This window comes from Epargyreus clarus, unplaced genomic scaffold, assembly GCF_041222505.1.
Source record: "Epargyreus clarus isolate Ecla_fem2 unplaced genomic scaffold, WU_Ecla_fem_2.2 ptg000027l, whole genome shotgun sequence".
Classification (NCBI taxonomy): domain Eukaryota; kingdom Metazoa; phylum Arthropoda; class Insecta; order Lepidoptera; family Hesperiidae; genus Epargyreus; species Epargyreus clarus.
The window spans coordinates 937,221-959,904 of NW_027332234.1; the positions used below are offsets into that span (position 1 = coordinate 937,221).

General features: G+C 42.0%; 1 protein-coding gene across 5 annotated transcripts; it reads right to left on the bottom strand.

Moving 5' to 3' along the window:
* Positions 1-113: 113 nt before the first annotated feature.
* On the bottom strand, positions 114-21,738 carry bsk (mitogen-activated protein kinase dJNK). 5 transcript variants are annotated; one of them, XM_073089093.1, is made up of 11 exons: positions 21,599-21,738; positions 20,294-20,455; positions 15,582-15,711; positions 14,686-14,883; positions 14,059-14,193; positions 13,351-13,480; positions 12,825-12,982; positions 11,921-12,046; positions 10,902-10,982; positions 9,013-9,093; positions 114-5,654 (listed from the first exon to the last, which is right to left on the bottom strand). In XM_073089093.1, exons 2-10 carry the CDS (start codon positions 20,440-20,442, stop codon positions 9,013-9,015), a joined length of 1,188 nt encoding a protein of 395 aa, XP_072945194.1. In that variant the 5' UTR covers positions 20,443-20,455; positions 21,599-21,738; the 3' UTR covers positions 114-5,654. The 5 variants fall into 5 exon arrangements, with proteins under 5 accessions (XP_072945194.1, XP_072945192.1, XP_072945195.1 ...); XM_073089091.1 differs by lacking the exon at positions 9,013-9,093 and adding an exon at positions 10,188-10,277; XM_073089094.1 differs by lacking the exon at positions 21,599-21,738 and adding an exon at positions 18,092-18,225 and having other exon boundaries at positions 20,294-20,428.
* Between the last annotated feature and the right edge of the window lie 946 nt (positions 21,739-22,684).

Genomic DNA, 22,684 nt, shown 5'->3' on the forward strand with positions numbered 1-22,684 from the left:
TTCATAACATTCAAATCTTCAGCAGACTTTCTATAACGTTTTCTAAAGAAGGGGTTACTATAGGGTTTAAATTAGTAACACTTGGTAGAGGAGCACAGTATAAAAGAAACACATTATGTAATAACCATTTCGATTTATTCAGTTAAAATATGAAATAACTTACGTGTACAGTAAAAATAAGTTATTTTAGATAGTCATCGAAGTGTAACTCAAGTATGTATACAGCTAGAGCCGCTCGGCTTCCTCCAACGTCGCTACTACCTTACCTTGTTCACCAAGTTCTCTAAATACACTCTAAAGATTACATTATTGTAATTTGTATTAGGTACATTAACATATAAATGGACATTTTGGACGTACAGTTGTGAATTTCTCTTTATTTACTATAGCGATAAACTGAATGTCCTAGAATAGCGCGTGTTCTCTTCACTTTCGTTCCATTTCGCTTAAACAAAGTATTTATTGTTAATATTTACAGATACCTACTTCTTAGATCTATGTAGATTTTTTTGTATACTTTCTTGATTTTTAATAATCTTTTCTTTTTTCGCGTACTCTTCTATTAGCGATTAATTCTGTCCGTATAATATAATGATAGTGTTGCCATGCGTATTCTAATGACAATAAATGTTTCCGTGTGCCATGACCGTACCTATGGAACCTACACTATGGAACAAAAGTAAAGCAACATTGAAGAGCGGCAGTAGAATTCGCGCGGTTTGTTAATGTTAAATTAACCTAACTATTGTTACGTCCGTGATATGTTTAAGAAGCAGTTCAAACCAACGCGAATGTTAACAGTCTAAAGGAGTTCTGATTCTGACATCATTTCATCTAGCTTTTACAGTGAAAGTATTGAATACTCGTGCAGTTGCTGGAATTAAAATTTTCAGACCAGGGAGTAATATAAAGACTATCAAATAATCACAATTGACCCTGCTAGAAATCGAAATTCTTACACCAAACTTTCCGGCAGCACTTTTACTAGTCACAACTAGTCCTGAATTTCACTATCCGCATTGCTTTGAACAGTTCCGGATGAGACAAATAAAATTACTCAACAAAACTAGATACATACAAATGGACTTAGAGAAGTCTCAGCTCATGAATGATGAAAGTCGAAATACTCGAATAACAGTTAAATCGTATTATTGCTTTTTGTTAACATTATTGTTACGATGCTCCAACGCCGCAATCGTGTCGCCGCCCAACTTTAAGTTCTATAGCTAATAAATTGTGCTATTTGATGAAACCACCCGACGAGACTATCGTCATCCTTTATTACACTTATTCCGTAATTATATCACCTAGTGAGGTTTCAAACGATAACCTACGACTTCCCTCACACGTTACGTTTACTAGATTCTTAGAAAAAGGTTTATTTTGTTAATAAAGACGATAGTAGCGTCACCTAGCGTAGTTATTTGGAACTAATAAGCTTATATTCAGAGGTTTTTCGTTTGCCAGGAGCGCGGACGTCGTCTCGCTGCCTTGTTTATTATCGTTCGAATTTGGCGCAATAATCATTTTTCAAACTGACTGTTTGTTACATACGAAGCCACATATCAGTACTTCAAACACCATATTTGCATGTGCTTTTCAACATTTTTACACATTAAACCGTCGAAACGCAACGTGCGAGGGTATCTATAAGATACTACTTATGTAGAAATGTACTTAACGTCCTACTCTCATACAGTCGATACGATATCAACAACGCAACTAGGGGCTACTTATCGAGAACTATGAACATCACAAAATGCCAAGTGACAAGTGTTTATGGCTAAGAAACTAATTGCGTCGCGTCTGGTGAACGTGGCCGGGGTACATTCATTGATTTTTTTCCATATGCGATTAATAAAAACAAACTCTATATTTTTAACGGATCACTCATATCTACAGATCAAGATTGACTATAAAAGATTTTGATCGAAATTGTTTCAATCGACACATTCGTAACTCTGCAAGAAATAAGTTACTTTATTATAATTTTTGTAAATTACCGCGCTCGCATATTTCGGGAGTACGCGTTAATTTTTTTTATGCAAGACTTTATATTCACTACTGTTATTTTCCATCATGGAATTATCTACATCACTTACACATTAATACTCCGTTATCTGACTATCAATATTTAACTTTAAACATTTATAAATCGGGCAGAACGTACCCGTATGGTATTCCGGTATGGTGGCCACGCCCACCAGACGTAACGCTCACAATTCGCTCAGTATTCACAGGATTCGAGCACTAACAAACTCACAATTGCAAATTCTTATACAACAAAACGTCAAACCAACATGGCACTCCACTTCATAAACTTCACCTCACTTCACACGAAAACGCACGGAAATTCATCAGTAAAGTCATTGGCAAAATGGGATCAGAAAATAGAAATTTGCAATAGTGACCGTTCATCGTCGTATCATATCAAAAACACTAAAATAATAACGAATCAATAACTGCACAATTAAAAATAATATAACAACACATAGTAAGCTCAACCCTAACGTATTACATAATCATTATTATATATATGTATGTATAATTAATAATTAATTAATAGAAATAAATAAAAATAAAATATATCGGCTGTGTACCAATTATTAAGTTTTAGTCTTTTATAGTATATTGTCTTCACTTTTTATTGCAATTTCCTCATGTTACTACTTCTAACCATGTCGCACTGATGGAGCCCGATAATGTATGCTCCAGACTCTCCCTGGGGAAACATGCCCAGAAGTAAATGACGGCAACTGTTTCTTAGGCAACTATACTTCCCACTTCAATAGGAGAAGTTCTGGATCGTACTCTACCACGCTGCTCCAATACGTATTGGTGGAGATATCATAAGATATAGGTACACAGTCGATACAATATGTTAATATTGCGATTGCAGGGGTCAGCGCTCAACGTACCATAGTACTTTTCAACATTACATATTTAGTTATTATAAAAATATCCAAACGTATCAAATTCAGTCCGTAAGCTGAAGTCACCAACGCATTTCGCATTTCCGAAAGGCACTCCTCCTATAAGGGACTTGTCTCAACGCAGGCGATTATCTGGTGGCGAGTTCGAGCGAGGAAGTTTATAATATTACAAATTCTGTTCTTTTTATACCGAATACTTATCGCAAATTTTAAGCTAGTACGTCTAGACTCCAAAATAAGATTTTTTATAAGAATTGTACACAATATTCTTATATACGGTGCACTATGGAAGGAATTGGAAAATTGATCTCCTATAGAGACAAAATGGTGTTGTTATAATCGACATACGTCAAAATCAGAAACAGTTGTATGTACGGGTCATAGTAACCACAAATTTTGACCACCTTAAAGTACATCCAGACCCTTTAGCTTCAAACTCAATATACATATATGTATCGTTGGTTAGTGTTATGGTACTTTATAGGATTGACTAACATGACTCACATGTTACGACTAGTATTTGGTATTCCAATGTATTTCATTTCTTTCACATTCGAAAAGATTGCATTGTTGGCTAATTTTCAGAGTAGGCTAACTTTAGCGTATTGGCTCGCTTAGTTATAGCATGCGAATATATCCCATCGCTTATTCGCTCGCGCGGAGACAAGTCACTAACGCAAAACATTCGTCGACTGAGACGGGGGCGGTAGGGTCACTAGGTTCTATGATACAATATTGAGCTCCAAACAAAACTAGCGTGGCCTCGGTAAACCAAATCTTATTCTACATACCGTTAGAACAAGAACATACACTACTTCATTATACAAATGGGCCTGATTTTATTAAACATTGTTTTACGGATAATTTATTTGAAGAGTCCGCGCGCGGCGCCGCCATCACGTCCACGATTTTATTTCAAATTTATATCATCCTCAGATTTCTAAAATACAGCCTGCGTCAGTCCCTGTAACGTTATTTATGTTTGCATGAAAGTTCCGTCAAAACTGATTCAGACTTTTAAGATTAGCTCGTAGAATACAGACAAATATCGTGGTAATAGACAAGGGTATACAAGTTCCCAGAATGGCAGTTATTTCGAAATTACAGACCACATTTTTCCATCAGATTCTTGCGAAGAAACTAAAAACTTCCGGCGTGCACGCTAGCGGCGACGCGGGCGGAACCTCCTTAGTAATAGAACCAGGCCCCAACAGTTGCAGCTGTCGTGACTGCAACATTGTTTGCGGAGCAACCGCCGCTACGCTCACTACGCTCCGGACGACAGATCAGACCGACTGCACTTTGCACTCGAAATGCACTGAGCTAATACAGTTCAACTACATTCATGCAGCTATGCAGATAGACTGAAACTGCACTTATTATCAGGGAATACATACTTGTATTTTCATATTTTTTGACTTTACAAAAATACTATGCAGTCCATCTGACTCGAACTGCATTTTGGTAGTGAATTTCGAGTGAAAATCGCAGCTCGTCTAACGTAGCCCTTACTTATTCGCCTGCGTTTACACTAACTTACACGATACATACATTATTATTGTTTTATGTTCACCAGAGAAACATTTATTTTGTACCGAACATAGATATAAATCACTAGATATGTCCCGACACAGTGCGATAACATTTGCTACGCTCAAACTCTCACTAATGTTATGAAGCGACTTCCTGCTACTGGACAAGAGATGGCGTTACGTGTACCATGAATGACGCTATCGAAGTTTTGTAATCATTTCGCCTATATACATACTTCAGATTTCGACTACAAGATTACCGTAGCTCCTCAGGCATGTCATTTCTTATGATAGAAAATTTCCAATTGTCAAAAGAAATGATTTCATTTTATAACTCATGCCATTTCCTAGAATCTTTTATTCAATCTAACGTGACGACCACTTTCAAAACTACGTCACATATATTTCTTCATCAAATATTTTGACACGAGGCCACATCTAGTTATTTAAATCAACGTACAAAATAAATGACCGCGACGAGTGAACGCGTTTAATTCCCAATGGGGAAGCTTGCCGGCTTTTTTAAAACTAAATAAAACTACTCCCAAACAATATTATTATATCTATAATGTATACGTGAAAATCAAGACTCTCCCCATTCTTAGGTATTACTAAAATATAAAAACAAAAAAATCTAAAAACATTGCACAATACAATAATGTTATTTATTCGCCCTGTTCATTAACATCCTGGCAACACTGACAATGACAGCTGGTGTGACATAAAAATAAACTAAATAAAAAAAACCGCGAAAACTTTCCCCATCACTGACACTCGTATTCCCGTGGAGTATTGCACGTAACATTGCGATATATATTATGTACACCGGATGCTTATCGAACGTATTAGCCTGCCGCCGAACGGGGTCCGTGTGTGGGGACCCTTAGCTCCGGAACATCACGTTGATGAAGTCGCCCTTAGTGACAACTTTGTGGAGGTGAAGGCCCCGTGTGCGATGCCCCTTAAATCCATAATCCGCTCCGTGAGTAGTAACTCTTAGCTCGAGAATGTTTAGGCGATATCCGAAGAGGCGATGCTTCATGTGGCTTAGTCCGTTTATTGCGGAGTCTGTAGCCGCTCTTGAATTTGAAGCGACCATGTGTGTAGAGGCCCTTAGCTCCAGTGGTATGGAGCGGTGTGCTTGAACGGTATTTGGATGTTAGATTTCGGCGGACAGTTCGGCTGATACCTGTAAACAAAATTTTCTTCCGTTATTATTGTAGTATTTACTCACTTTATTTTGTGTGTCTGGCATTAGACTTTTTGTACACAAAAGTCAGCGTACATTATAAATTATAACAATGAAACATACATGTTTGTTCATTCGTAGTTCAACCCAGAACTGTTGTTAAAGTATATTTCTTTTGTACTTTGGCGTACTTTTACTTAAGTATATTACATTTATTATATATTATAGTGCAGGGGTTCCCAAAGTGTGCGCCGCGGCGCCCTGGTGCGCCGTAGAAAGTAAAGAGGGGCGCCGTGAGTCGATCCGCTAATTATTTGACACCACAAATATTGGCGTTTTGATTCACATTGATTTGACTGATTAATTATCGTATTTAATTTTTGTTTTTCTCAAGTATTTCTTGTTGTTTTTCGTTTTAAGTCTTTTATAATAACATAAGTATGGTACAATTTTATATTGTGGTGTTTAAATTTTCGTTTCGATCAACCTAACGTAACTACTATTATTGTGGGTACCTATTTCTTTCGACTGTCTTCTTCTAATAGTTAGCTAGAACAGGGCGCCGTGAAAAAATATCGAACTTGTAACTGCGCCGCGGGTTACAAAAGATTGGGAAGCCCTGTTATAGTGTATTTAGTTTCAATTTACTAAAAAAGTAATTAAAATTAATTAGTAATTGTTAATAATATAATTATATATATAATGTGTGTGGAAGGCGAAGGGTGAGGAGAGGTAGAGTAGTGGTACAGTACAGGGTGGGAACGATACAGTTTGAAAAGATCCTTCGACTGCGAAGAACGGTAGAAGACACTTAGTAATGGTGGTGATGGTGGTAGTAGTAAAAGATGTGGTAGAAATGGGTAGAGGGTAAAGCAGTATGTTAGGTCGAGGAACTAGGTATACAAAGTAGAAGGGGGGCGGGGGGGGCCGGGGGTCGTACCTATGTGGTGAGCGCGGGCTGCGCGTGGTCGGGCGGCGGGGGGCGGGGGGGCCGGGGGTCGTACCTATGTGGTGAGCGCGGGCTGCGCGTGGTCGGGCGGCGGGGGGCGGGGGGGCCGGGGGTCGTACCTATGTGGTGAGCGCGGGCTGCGCGTGGTCGGGCGGCGGGGGGCGGGGGGGCCGGGGGTCGTACCTATGTGGTGAGCGCGGGCTGCGCGTGGTCGGGCGGCGGGGGGCGGGGGGGCCGGGGGTCGTACCTATGTGGTGAGCGCGGGCTGCGCGTGGTCGGGCGGCGGGGGGCGGGGGGGCCGGGGGTCGTACCTATGTGGTGAGCGCGGGCTGCGCGTGGTCGGGCGGCGGGGGGCGGGGGGGCCGGGGGTCGTACCTATGTGGTGAGCGCGGGCTGCGCGTGGTCGGGCGGCGGGGGGCGGGGGGGCCGGGGGTCGTACCTATGTGGTGAGCGCGGGCTGCGCGTGGTCGGGCGGCGGGGGGCGGGGGGGCCGGGGGTCGTACCTATGTGGTGAGCGCGGGCTGCGCGTGGTCGGGCGGCGGGGGGCGGGGGGGCCGGGGGTCGTACCTATGTGGTGAGCGCGGGCTGCGCGTGGTCGGGCGGCGGGGGGCGGGGGGGCCGGGGGTCGTACCTATGTGGTGAGCGCGGGCTGCGCGTGGTCGGGCGGCGGGGGGCGGGGGGGCCGGGGGTCGTACCTATGTGGTGAGCGCGGGCTGCGCGTGGTCGGGCGGCGGGGGGCGGGGGGGCCGGGGGTCGTACCTATGTGGTGAGCGCGGGCTGCGCGTGGTCGGGCGGCGGGGGGCGGGGGGGCCGGGGGTCGTACCTATGTGGTGAGCGCGGGCTGCGCGTGGTCGGGCGGCGGGGGGCGGGGGGGCCGGGGGTCGTACCTATGTGGTGAGCGCGGGCTGCGCGTGGTCGGGCGGCGGGGGGCGGGGGGGCCGGGGGTCGTACCTATGTGGTGAGCGCGGGCTGCGCGTGGTCGGGCGGCGGGGGGCGGGGGGGCCGGGGGTCGTACCTATGTGGTGAGCGCGGGCTGCGCGTGGTCGGGCGGCGGGGGGCGGGGGGGCCGGGGGTCGTACCTATGTGGTGAGCGCGGGCTGCGCGTGGTCGGGCGGCGGGGGGCGGGGGGGCCGGGGGTCGTACCTATGTGGTGAGCGCGGGCTGCGCGTGGTCGGGCGGCGGGGGGCGGGGGGGCCGGGGGTCGTACCTATGTGGTGAGCGCGGGCTGCGCGTGGTCGGGCGGCGGGGGGCGGGGGGGCCGGGGGTCGTACCTATGTGGTGAGCGCGGGCTGCGCGTGGTCGGGCGGCGGGGGGCGGGGGGGCCGGGGGTCGTACCTATGTGGTGAGCGCGGGCTGCGCGTGGTCGGGCGGCGGGGGGCGGGGGGGCCGGGGGTCGTACCTATGTGGTGAGCGCGGGCTGCGCGTGGTCGGGCGGCGGGGGGCGGGGGGGCCGGGGGTCGTACCTATGTGGTGAGCGCGGGCTGCGCGTGGTCGGGCGGCGGGGGGCGGGGGGGCCGGGGGTCGTACCTATGTGGTGAGCGCGGGCTGCGCGTGGTCGGGCGGCGGGGGGCGGGGGGGCCGGGGGTCGTACCTATGTGGTGAGCGCGGGCTGCGCGTGGTCGGGCGGCGGGGGGCGGGGGGGCCGGGGGTCGTACCTATGTGGTGAGCGCGGGCTGCGCGTGGTCGGGCGGCGGGGGGCGGGGGGGCCGGGGGTCGTACCTATGTGGTGAGCGCGGGCTGCGCGTGGTCGGGCGGCGGGGGGCGGGGGGGCCGGGGGTCGTACCTATGTGGTGAGCGCGGGCTGCGCGTGGTCGGGCGGCGGGGGGCGGGGGGGCCGGGGGTCGTACCTATGTGGTGAGCGCGGGCTGCGCGTGGTCGGGCGGCGGGGGGCGGGGGGGCCGGGGGTCGTACCTATGTGGTGAGCGCGGGCTGCGCGTGGTCGGGCGGCGGGGGGCGGGGGGGCCGGGGGTCGTACCTATGTGGTGAGCGCGGGCTGCGCGTGGTCGGGCGGCGGGGGGCGGGGGGGCCGGGGGTCGTACCTATGTGGTGAGCGCGGGCTGCGCGTGGTCGGGCGGCGGGGGGCGGGGGGGCCGGGGGTCGTACCTATGTGGTGAGCGCGGGCTGCGCGTGGTCGGGCGGCGGGGGGCGGGGGGGCCGGGGGTCGTACCTATGTGGTGAGCGCGGGCTGCGCGTGGTCGGGCGGCGGGGGGCGGGGGGGCCGGGGGTCGTACCTATGTGGTGAGCGCGGGCTGCGCGTGGTCGGGCGGCGGGGGGGCCGGGGGTCGTACCTATGTGGTGAGCGCGGGCTGCGCGTGGTCGGGCGGCGGGGGGCGGGGGGGCCGGGGGTCGTACCTATGTGGTGAGCGCGGGCTGCGCGTGGTCGGGCGGCGGGGGGGCCGGGGGTCGTACCTATGTGGTGAGCGCGGGCTGCGCGTGGTCGGGCGGCGGGGCGTGCGGCGGGGCGGCGGGCGGCGCGGCGTACTCCACCACCTGCGCACACATCCGCCGTTACACCGCGTGTGCTAACACCTAGCCTACTTTTATTTTCTTTGCTATCGTAACCAGAACTGTGCTGTAACTATATCTGGGGGCACGGCAGTGCCGTGCCACCCAAGTCGTAAATATTTGCAAAACTATGTAAATATGTAATCTGACTTGCTGATTCTCATCTCATCCTAAAAGTCTTAATATAGTAAATATAATCAAATTTCGAATCAATAAATCAATAATATAATAATAAATATTTAGAGCACCAAAAAAAAAAAATTTCATTTAAAATTAATATTTTAGTCAAACCTAGATCATTTGAATCATTGTATAAGCTCAACTTATTTTTATATTACTTCTTAATAAAAATAAAGTAAAGAGTAGCAATCCTGAAGTTGGTAAACAACAAAAATAAAAAAATCTAATAAATGAAAAACACTTAACCATTACATTATTATTCAAGTACTAATATCGATTCCGCGCTAATCCTACAAAACTATTTCTAAACATATATTTTTTCCTAATAAAATAAAATGAATTTGATTCATGACTACTAATATAAACATTCTACAAATCCAAAGTTATCATTGCTAAAATAATGTTTTTTTAAACAAATTTATTTTTTACTCGCACACGGGCCACTCGCGAATTTAATGAAAACTAGCCAATACTACTGATCAATATAATTATGACCACCCTCGACCACACGCGACGCCACCACTCACCACATATGTACCACATAACCCCTTTAGGTCTTAACTTAAAACTCATCTGACATTATTTGCATGAATGATTTTGTGAATGAATTCTAATGATGAAAAGAATGAAGTGCGTAATGAACGATTGAATGAAATAACCGAAAAATCTATATCAATATTGAATGATGAGACCGTTAAATATCGATAAATAATGGATAAATGACAAATTAAAAATCTATTGAGTGATTGAAAAAAAAATTAGATAATTATAGTCGTGAAAAAAGGTGAACATCGTTGCATTCTCAGGATCATTCTGAGTAGTGCGTTATAGAGGTCTCATTCCGTGGTGAACTAAAAAGGCTGACAGATAGATAGATATAATTTCAATCAGCCACTGACCTTGAGCGGCTTCGCGGTGGCCGCGTCTGGCTTCGCCGCACTGGCCACTAGTGGCTCTCGCGTGTGACCCGTGTGCGTATGACCTAACATCTATTAATCTTTTAAATAAACATAAGTACATAAAATGCCGATTTTAATATATACTAATACATTATCCTACAATACAATGAGAAATATGTTTATTATAGTCGATTTAGTATTAATTGATATATAAATTTAGAAATAATATGTCCGAAAAAAGCAAATTTATGTTAATAGCATAATATGAAGTTGCTGAGCAACATATTCCTTTGAAGTAGATATTTAAAATGCAATGTAATTATTTCAATTTTTTAGTTTGAGTATTATAAACAAAATTCATGTTTACGTTAAATAATAGAAATCATTATTATTTTTTGGAAAATGGTATGACATAAGTTGTTTACGCTTTCACACCATAAATAACTAAACAATTCATACGGTTACTGTTGACATTTTGTTATTGTTTAATAAATTACAAAATGAGATCACGCCTCATTAGACACTATTACTGATTTTTCTGTAATTGCTTTTTTCGGACACATTTGAGGGTTGACCTGAGGACCATTTGTCAACAGGTCAACATCTTAAATTCAATATTTAGATTATTGATTTTAAGAATAATTAATAAAGCGATAAAAAGCGACTATTAGAATATACTACACAGCTGCTATATGAAGTCACCCCCCCACTAACCTCCTGGTAGATGAGCTGCTTCCACTGCTCCACGGTGTGCTCGCGCTCGTCCACCGAGTGGTCGTACGACGCGGGCGCCGGCTGCAACAGGGTGTTGCACTCTTATGATGGGTACGTTCATGTATTTTAATAAACATTCCTTATTACATTATTGATTAATAGAATGGTGAGAAAAAATTGTCGGTGCGCTATAAAAATAAAAGATTGAAGTAGCAACTGAGTGTGCTGCCCATGGATAATGAACCATAATTGACTCCATATAGAGCAGACATTTCGCCTAAAGCTGATCATAGATGTGTTGTTTTTAAGACTAATACAAGTTACTGCTTTTTTACTATTTTAATAGGATATAATCTACACACGGTATAAATAATAAAGTATAATCTATATTACTATATTGATAGCATGTTGAGTTAAGTTCTAATAAAGTAACTGGCGAAACAGCAGACGTGGAACATCAAATTTTAAGTTCATTTTGCTTTCGAACATGTACAGGATATTACATACTAGGATATATATTCACACTTTTCACGTTGAACATAGGCACGTGATAGGAAATCTGCAGAATTGTTACTGATAACAAAAAAGCTATTAAAAAAAAGAAATATATTGGCAGACAAAAAAGGTGGTAAAGGTGGTAGAACCCTTTGTGGTTCGACTCCGGCGGCACCACCGCCACACCTATTTCTACCTAATAACAGCAGTGTTAAGCGCTGCTGTGTTCCGGTTTGAAGGGTGTGGTAAGGGAGACATACTTTTCCGAGGCGTTCCAGCTTAGTCCTCAGGGGTAGCGGCGCATCTGTGGTCGACCTCAGGTAGGAATATCTAATCCTATCTGGGGTTGATTACAGATGTCCATGGGCGGCAGTAGCCACATACCATCAGGTGGACTGCATGCTCGTCTGCTACTCTTATATTATAAAAAAAAAAAAAAAAAAAAAAAAAAAAAAAACAAACAGAAACCAATGTTCCTAACTATTTTATCGCTACGAGTAGCTAAAAGCATGATGGTGACGTACCGCGTTGACCTCGCCCTCGTCGTACCAGACGTTGATGTAGGGGTGCAGCAGCGCGTCGTCGACGGAGATGCGGCGCTCCGGGTCGATCACCAGCATGCGCGACAGCAGGTCCCGCGCCTGCGACGCCTGCCGCCAACCTTACACGTTACTCACTACACAAAGCCAGTGGCCCACCGGACCGTCACCGAGAGAGAGGTGACGGCGCCGAAGTACCGGTACATATATTTACTACAGCCGTATGTCCACCGCATGTCTGTTCATGTCATATTATAAAATTTTTAACAAAAAAATACAACCGACTTCTATGTCACTACAAAGTAAAAATAAGTCAAATAAATGTTGGTTTAGTACATATTTCTGAAGTCGGCGCTCTATATATTTCGTTGGATAACGATGTAAACAGCGTGTCTAATATGAGCGCCGACTTCAGAAATATGCTCGTTCTCGGTGACAGCCTGGTGACGGCGGTGGACAAACGCCTAAGACCTTTTCTTTCGTTGACCGCTAGAGGCGCGAGGCCCCCTGGGTCGAGGGGCCATAGGCAATGCCTACCTTGTCTACACCTTACATTGAAGATAATGAAAAATAGGATTTCTTTTTATATAATAGTCCATCTTACACGTTTTAAACTATTTTAAAGATTTTATTTGAACATCCACATTACGGTCGATTTGTTTTATTAATATGACAAAAGCGTTTGTGTAACGTATCAAGTTAATTGTTTTTGGCGTATTTGATACAAAATAAAAAAGGGTACGACGTACAGGTAAGGGTCAGTTCTTTTGGCAGATGGTGATGTTGCCCCTATTTTTTTTTGCAGATCTTTGTCTATTTAAGTCATCAAATGAGATCTCCCACATAGTTACGGCGCCATAACGTGCCCAGTTGCTCTGTACACAGTTACCTTAAGTCGGTTGTGCTCGCCGCTGTCGGAGGGGAACAGTATGTCGGGGAAGAGCCGCTCGAAGGAGTAGCCGGCGTAGCGCGGCCGGTTCTCCACGTAGTTGCGCACCGTCGGCTGAAGCCGCGCCATGAACGCCGCCGACGGGGTGCCCAGTTGCTCTGCACATTATTTATACATATTCTTTTAGACATGTATTTAACTCCTTACAATAATGTTTAATCGCGTCGACGCAGATTTTCGATATCGAGTTCACCCACCATTTCCCATCTGGTGGAGCGTTTAGGGAGTTAAAATTAAATTTCAATGTAATTTATCACAAAACGAACTATCGACTTATTAATTCCATTGATCGAGTAATGGATTCGATTGACCGAGTACTCGATTGAAAACTCTTACTCTTAGTGTTTTTTTTTATGAATATCTCTTTTTCTCTTCTTGCTAAATGAGGCGGGTCCAGACCACTAAGCTCCCCCTCCTCATTTACCCCTATGGTCACCGGCCGTACGTGAGAATATACACTACGTACCAATGATCTTGTTCCACTGGTCGATGTGGTCGGTGCCGGGGAAGAGCACGCCGCCGCGGATCATCTCGCCCATGATGCAGCCCACCGACCATATGTCCACGTTCTCCGTGTACCCCATGCCGAGGATCACCTGCGAAATTACACCAACAATGCTTTCAAAATTAAACGATTAAACTTTTATATAATGATAATGAATGAATATTATAAGTAACGAATAATATAGGTATTTATACTAACACATTGGAATACATTTAAACGAATTTAACGGATTAGGCATTCCCGTAATTTTAGTCAATATGATTTAATTAAAAAATAAATAAAAATATTACTAAGGTAATTTACAATAACTTAAGTTAACTTAAGTAATTTACAAATAACGGTATAGAAGAAACTTATCAGTCTATTTTCAGCAAGTTACGGAATTTTCACATGCAGATTACAAAATTTGCTTAATGAATGAATACTACGAATCTTTCTATATAATGCCTAATGTAAATAAAAAAAGTTGTTTTTTTTATTACACGAAGATCATATAGCATTGAAAATTTAAAATGTAATGGCGAAATCAGACTAGATTGAGATAAAAATAAGCTTCACGATAGATCTGCGGAATCCTCCAAAGTTCGATCTTAAACTTCGGAATATGCTTCGAAAAAACATAAAAACAAGGCAAAACACAGTAAAACATGTTATATTTGTCGTGGTCACCTCAGGCGCGCGGTAGTAGCGCGTGACGACGTAGGGCGTCATCATGAAGGTGGTGCCGGCCGTGCGCGCCAGCCCGAAGTCCAGAATCTTCAGCGTGCAGTCGCTCTTCACCACGATGTTGGACGGCTTCAGGTCCTGTCAGGGGACACGACGGTAACATTGTTAGTAACATCTTTAACCTTTTCGTATTTAAAACTTCTTTTAAAGATAACAATATTTATTATTTTTATGCGAACGTCGAGATTGGAACTGGATTGGGATCTGAAACTAAATGTACTATAAAACTCTAAATTGATACAATGTTATCAATCTATCTATCAATCTGTGATTTACCTCCCTTAAACAGCGCTACTTCCCTGGATTCCAAAAAAATCCATATTATTCTGTCTTCTTTAGCTCATCAGATAACCATAATACCACCATTCCAAAAAATGGCATAATATTTTAAAATAATTTACTTTTTGAACAAAGTGGCAATATTTAGATTTAGTGTAAATCTCAGGCACATCACAACTGGTTGGATCGTAGCATTTTTTTTCTATTAAGCAGCACTTTTCCTCGGGACATTTTTCAGCGCAATCCCGATCCGAAACATAATGAATCTTAACACGTAACACTCAAACTCACCCGATGTATAATCCCGGCGAGATGGAGATGCTTGATGCCGCACAGCATCTGGTACAGCAGGTAGCTCATCCGCTCGTGGTCGAGGTCCATCTGGATCACCTGGCAGAGGTTAGCGTCCATCAGCTCCATCACCAGGTAAACATCCTGAAACTCCTCGAGGCTCTTCTGCGGCGTGAATGCGTTCAGCAGGCCGATTATCTGGAAATTGGTTCAAGTTTAGACTTAGCTTTGACGAAGAACATGATTACGAATTCAAGCTGGTAGAATTCTTAATGTGTAGACTGGGGAGAGACTCAAAGCAGCTGTTTTTGATTAATAAAAGCAGTGCTTAACGCTGATGTGTTCTGGTTTGACAGATTTAGTAATACAGATATATAGAGAAAACAACGTAGATATGTATTTATAACAGTTTAAAAGTTATAACGACATTTAATATCAATTAGATATTGTTGGTATATTAAGCATATACCAGCTGGGTATTTAGAACTTAAAACTGATGTCATTGTGTCAGCTTTCTCTATTTATGAAAAAGAATTCTCAAAAACCCTAAATCTTCGGTACAGTGGCGTAGTTACCAATATTATGCTGGAGCGGCAAATTTTAAGGGTCTGCCGCCCCTTACTTATTTTACTCTATTTTATCTTGTCGTTATTTTTTTCGTTGACTGTAGGGGGTGGCAACAAATAATGATTTGTATTAGTCCGCGATCGTATCAGGTCTGCCCTGAAATATTATATAAACTTGTAGAGGTCAGTAGGTGCGGCAAAATTAGAATAGCCTACTGGCGGAAAATATATAAATCCGCCACTCCATCGGTAATATTATCAGGTAACATTTCTTCTCTATACGGTTCATCACTCCAAAATTCAAATCGGATAACCAAAAAACCTACTTACATTTTTATGATTGACGAGCTTCATCAGCTTGAACTCGCGGTAGGCGCGTTTCGCGTGCGTAACGTTCTGGAACGGCCGCGACAGCTTCTTGATCGCGACGTTTTGCTGCGTCACCGTGTCGTACGCGGCACTGGAAACACGCACACACGTTAAAACGTCAAGTGAACACGGTTTGAAGGTTGTATTCCACTCGTCAAATATCTTTGTCCAATTTCAATGTCCAACATTTGATCAAATTTCTTTGACAGATGCCCATTCCATTCGTCCAAGATGTCTATATAATTTGCGTAGTTAAGGAAATGGAAGAACGTGGATTGATTGTTTTTGACGATTGTTTTTGGCCTGGAAACGATTTCTTCTAGCTGGAAAATCTTTGATCAAATATCGGTGTTGTTAGTAAATTGGCTGAAATCATCCAATTTATTTAATCAGATGTACATTGGACAAAGATGTTTGTTGACGTTTGAGGACCTGTGTTGTAGAAGTTATGACAAGTATACTGACATCTTCCACCTCTGACGTCAGTGAAATTTTTTTTGTGTGGATGTAATATTAACAAAAAGTTAATAAGAAATGGGGGATATAAAAAGATAGGGGAATGGAAACATGTTATCATTAATTGTATATAAAAGGTTCCTAGTTGTAAGATGAACGAGATTGTTGTTTTTAATATCTCTGTTTTTTGTCAATAAAAAAAATTAATGGTGTTCTATCTTTAAATATATTAATGATCACTTACAAAATATCTGGTTGACAGACATACACCATTGTTTTGCAAGGCTTTGAATTTGGTATAATAAACGTATAGTCGTATAAATGAAAATAATATTTCTCTCTTAATATTTTAATACAAAAGTTCACAACCTCACAATATTGCTAAGTTTAAAAATTAATTTCATATGAAAAATGTTAGTTCTTCACAACTTTTGGGTAACAACTGAAATTAGGTCTGGAGAAACGCCAGATGGGCAATCCAAAGAGAATGGACATAATGATTAATGTTTGTTGGAAGTGAAATATTTAGGACTTGCTAGGTTACAAAATTATTGATGTAAAGTAATATTTTGGATACAGTGATATGAATAAGTAAAATGTACATAACATATTTTTGATATAAAATTAAATGAAAAAAATAAAATGTTAAAAATCATGCAAAAATTATGATACCATTCCGCATTCACCATAACAGTATGAGTAATATTAATAGTTTCGATAATTATTCATCAAAGAAGTAAAGTAGTACATATATTTAAGTTATGTTAATACTTATTTTTTATAATTAGCAAATGAGCAGCCCACCTGATGGTATGTGGCTACTGCTGTCCAGGGACATCTGTTATGAATCCCAGATAAGATTAGGGTCCTATCTGAGGGTCACAGATGCGTTACTACTGAGTACTAAGTTGGAACGCCTCGGATAAGTATGTCTCACCAGCGCTCAACACTGCTGTTAAAAGGCAGAAATAGGTACCTTCGTAGTCGTACCACGACGGGTTTAACCACCATCAAATGGAGGGTAGATAATTATGTTAAAATACTGCCAACACCACTTATTGGAACAGGGTGGCGGACTATAGTTCAAGCATGATTTCATTAAGGGACATTAAATGATCCGTGGTACCAGGGGACCATAACACGTAGAATTACAGTTGAAAGTTACAAACAAAATGAGTTAGTCACAAAGGCAGTCTCTCGGCACCTTACACAGAAAGCGTCAAATTAATTAGAGTGTTACGCGCAACCCTACAAATAATTTAATTTTCCCGACGACTAATGAGGGAAATTTATTCGAGATAACACGGAACTCTAGCGTAATTATTTCGAGCGTTGTAATGCAGTTCTTAATTAAATATTCTGTGGCAGTAGTTTTGCCTCGGTTGATAACCATTTGTAGTTTATTCATCGTAGTTTCAAGAGAGACTAAATTAAATGACAATGCGATCGTATCAGATTATTGTGTGCAAAATTTATCCGTTTGAAGAAAGACTAGTGAAAAAACTATTTGTAACTAGGTACCTATTCTTTTAGAAATCGGTTAATGTTTTTGGTATGATACCCGACTGCGGTGTTATAAAATTTAGCACATATGAACAGGTGAACAGGCATATGCTCTGCGTAACCGCATTGCACTGACCAATCTTTCTTTCTACACGGCATCGCTAATTTCTACCGCGCAAAATTATAACATAAGACTTTTACGCAAAAGTAAAAACAATCTCGCGCCCACCAGTGTATCTTTTTGCATCTATCACTATCGATTACCCCCACCCAAAAGACACAAAAAGACGAAGATTGTAAAAAAAAATACCCCACGCTCCCACATCGCTCTACACAAGCCATCACCGCATTATAAATCCCGTATGAAACTGCACTAGCTTTTCAACACGAAAAAATAGACCATCTATCCATTCCTCGCACCGATCTCGACTGTTACGATATTAGTCCTTGCAACCACAGGCGTTGGGTGAAAAACGGTGAAAGCGTCCAAGCGTCGTGTACGCGAGTCTTACCACACCATGCCCTGCGCGCCCGCACCGCGCCGCACTAGCTCGGTATACCGCGTGGGGACAGTGAATACCGCATCACCGAATGTCACCGAGTAAAACTGTAACATGTCTACGCGGCTAACGTCTAACAGGATCAGCTATAAGTAAACAGAACAAAATTGTGATGCACCAACTCGGTATGAACTCGTCAAGACCCCATTGTCCCATAGGCCTCAGAGTGGCTGCTTTAGCCTATAGCCCACCACGCTATCCATGTGGATTGGCAGACTTCACACAACCTTGTGATACTTGTAATTCAAAACTTTTAGGCATGTAGATTTCCCCAAAATGATTACCATTATTCCTAAAGTGTATGATTACTTTGTTTGGGGTTTGAATCTTGAACCCTCAGTTGACTCATCTTTATAACCAATTATTAATTATTATTATATATCGAGCGTGCCGTACAGGCGTGTAGGTGGCTGCGAAAATGAAAACAGTATGGATTCCTGTGTTTATTATTTTCTGATATTTCTGAATGGAAACATGCATTAATGTATTGGATAGTAGGTGATGTACGATGTGATCTTAAAAGATTGAAATCCAAGCGTATTATTCTGACAGAAAAATAAGAGAATACGTTTTCAATACCCTTTCGCAACATGCTACATGCGTTCAAAATGTATGTAGTAGCAACAGCAGAAGATTATGTAAGATTCATCGGAAATAAGTGGCAAGATTCCACTAGACGATCATGAAGACCGTATCAGTTACACTTCTTTTGGAATTAAAATTAATCAAAATCGAATATTGTCGTCGTTTAGTGGAATGAAGTTTTTATAATATAACAATTATTATTGTCTAAATTAAGTTACTAAACTAAAATAATCGACAACTATTTCCCTTAAATTCCATAGATTTATAAACTTAAATTTCTTCAATTTTTAAAAGATTTTCGACTGTCATTATAATTTCAAAAGGTATTTTATTTTAGCAGTATTGCATTGCACGTCATTTGTCGAGCACGTATTGAACTCACAACACGGAGTTGAAAATATTATGATATAAGAGTATAGTAGTTCAATTTGGCACGCCATGCGGTGCCAAGTATGAATAGATAAGAAAACTTGGCATGCGGAATTTATCGATTTCCATGATTGCTATACAACGTGTGAACTATATAAATCATATACTTATTTGTAAAAATACAAAAGCTAATATTAATAAAGTCCATTTTCAGTATACAAGTAGGCGTATTTACGGAACCCGATATTTCAGTTCCATACACAGATATTACAGAAGAGTCACGACATCGTATATAATTGCATCGTTTAATTAATCCCAGTGTTATTGCGGCACGCAGAAACTGAATGGAATTCGTAATGCAGCGAGTGTGTGTTTATGATCTCGCGTCTCGTCATTAGTGTGTAGCGGCCATTATCTTCTAAGTATAAATTGTTTCAATAAAGATTGCATTACAAATTAGCGGCATTCAGATTTGTGTCTCGGTCTCTCTCTTTAATGTGGGACCGAGAAAACTATACAAAAGAGAAGCCATTTTGGATTACTATCGACACTGAAAAAAGTAGTACAAAAACTGTGTTTCTAATAAATAAGTACGTGTCATTTGTAAACAAAACCCCATTATTATCTATATTTTGTGGAGTCAAAGATAGAATCGTGAAAGGATAAAAGATAGAAGATCTGATTGAAGTAGAAGTAGAGTAGTGCAATGCAATAAAGTACAGTGTGCAAGCAAATGTGTGCGTGCAATATAAAGCTCTTGTCACAAAACTATTATACATAAAATAATATATGATATGACTAAACCAAGTACACACACATACATAAAGACACTTGCGACTATAAAGGGACATTTTAGATAAAACAAGAGCGTGTTTAACAGTTTTCAGTTTCAGATTTTCAGTTTAATTCTCTTGATCTCCTTAAATTAATTTTACGCTACGTGTGTAGAAAGCTTTACCGCCTTACTCTTCATAGCACAGTGAACTCTTTTTCATATAATATAGGAGTAGCAGACGAGCAAGCAGTCCATCTGATGGTAAGTGGCTATTGCCGCCCATGGTCAGATGCCCATAGTCGTAATTAACCCCAGATAGGATTAGATTTTCCTACCTGACGTCGGCTTCAGATGCGCCGCTACCCCTGAGGACTAAGCTGGACGCCTCGGAAAAGTATATCTCCTTACCACACCCTTCAACTCACCATACTATCCCCTGGGCGCCGGAGCCGATCGGCTTGAGGTTCTGGTAGCGCTTCAGGATAGTGAAGCGGGTGTCGCCGACCTCAACGGTGTAGAAGTGAGGGTGGCGCGGCGGGGCCGACATGGCGGTAGCTGGCGCCGCGTGGGGCATGGACCACCCCTACCTGGGGAGCACACACGGTTACAATTTTAACATGGATAGATAAGGTTAAAGCGTTAATCTCTCTGTGTATATAATATATTATACACCGTGTTAGGTACTCTTAGGAAATTGCATTATAAAACAAGTTTTTGTCGTTATATTAATAAAATTATGCGATCATAAAAATATTAATATGCCATGTTTTCTTACAAAGAGGCACGTCGTCAACCCATTATTGTCTCCCTACTCGGCATGGGTGTTCTGTCAGAATGAGAGGAGGGATTTAAGAGTCAACCGCAAGGCCAAGAAAAAATTAGCAAGCTTCACATTATTTTACAATTTTTGATAAGTCCGCAGATTACTGAGACACATTTAATTATAATTTGGTAGACATACAAATAATACAACCGTTGTAAGCATGCCCTGTAATAAGCTAGATAAACATATTTCTAATCTCTATTATAACTGTATAAGTTATAACTGTAATTCCTGATAAATGATGAAGCTTAATTAATCTTCCGTGTTAAAAGGGCCCCCAGGCAGCTGTGCCTGCGAGACGAGCCGTCATCTTGGAATAGTTGAAGCGAGAAGACTTGGGAATTTATAATTGAGACATGAGACATGCTTTAATGGTACACAGCCGTTAAAAATTATATAGGAACTTTTAGTACTCGGTATATATAAAATGTATCTTATCAAAAATGCAACTCTCGCAATACAGTTTTCTTACTGCTAAAAGTTGCGATATCTAATGTAAAACTAATTCGGGTAAGTTATTCACTACCAACATAAGGGAGCATTGGGCCAAAATCTTTGGCATAAATTGTTAACTAACAACATTTTACAAGTATTGTAACAAAACTTAAGTTCTTGCAATGGTAAGCTAGAGAGGTTACTTAGGTACATATTATGCTGTTCTTATTCTAAATGTGTTGATGACATTTTTCTTAAGCAGTGACCACATTAAGCAGTGACTTAATCAAAAAAGAACGAAATAATACATTTAAGTATAGATCTTAAAATATCAATAACTTTTGAACTTACTCAAAGTATAATCTCTCAAATAATCACCAAACCCTATATCAAAATAACTCGTCAACGCCGTACGAAATTATCCTGCAACCTGCAACGTGCTTACGACGCTAATTAAACGAATGGCACTCACTTTGCAAAGTTATCCGTGTAGAATGTTTATGTCCCCATAAATCGCGGCCCCGTCGATGATTGCCCGGCCCTGGGTCGGCTGCGGCCCCGGGTGTCACAGGTGCAGTCTTGCGGCTCGCTGGAAGACTATGGTGTGCTATTACGTCTGGGGACAACGGGAAATTATCATTAGCGTTGAGGGATCTGTGGGTCAAGCTCCTTTGTGACGCTAATCATCGGTCGAGCCTTTGCTGTGACACAAAAAACAATAGATCGTTTAATTTGAAAATGCCTTATATAGGATAGAAAACAGCGGAGATTATTTAATACCTTGTAGTAATTCGTATAATAATCATCATGTTAAATGTGCTAATTAAAGATAACGCCCAACAAATTAAAATTAATTTATAAATTGTTGAGAAAGATTTTACAAGTGGTTTCATGATTAAAACTACAAGCATACTTTGTGAAAATTGAGTGTATTAAGTAGTACTAACTTTAATCTACTTAATCTTAAATTAACGTTCTTAATGTTCAAGAAGATAAGTGAATCATAGTAATACGAGTATATTACATAATGCATTTAATAACGACTAATATATTTTTCATAACCAATAAGTAAACAAGGTCCACAAAGAAAATTTGATTGGATCGCTTTACGTCGAGTCTCGTTACGTAGAGCGATGGACCTTATCTCGTATATTCCCTCTACGTCGAATCTTTAATTTCTACCCAACTTTTTTTCTCTATATGTTTAAACGCTCAAATTATAGTAGTAAATCTATAAAGGCAAAAAACATTTTTTAACTTATGTTCTAAAACGTATGAGATACCGGCCATCTATCAGTGAACTTCTACCTGTAACAACTCAGGGCTATGATACTTAGACCTACCAAGATGAATTCAACCTTGTCAATATTTTTTTAACGAGAAGTTTTTTTTAATTGTTTTTGATACAGCTAGTATCTGGCTCCATTATCAGTTATGCTCAATAATACGCACGGTCGTCGAAGATTTATAACTATTCCAAGTTCAAACCAATGCTAACAACCAATGATAACTACCATATCATAAGAAAATAAGAAACTCGCAAAAGTAGTTCTTCTTA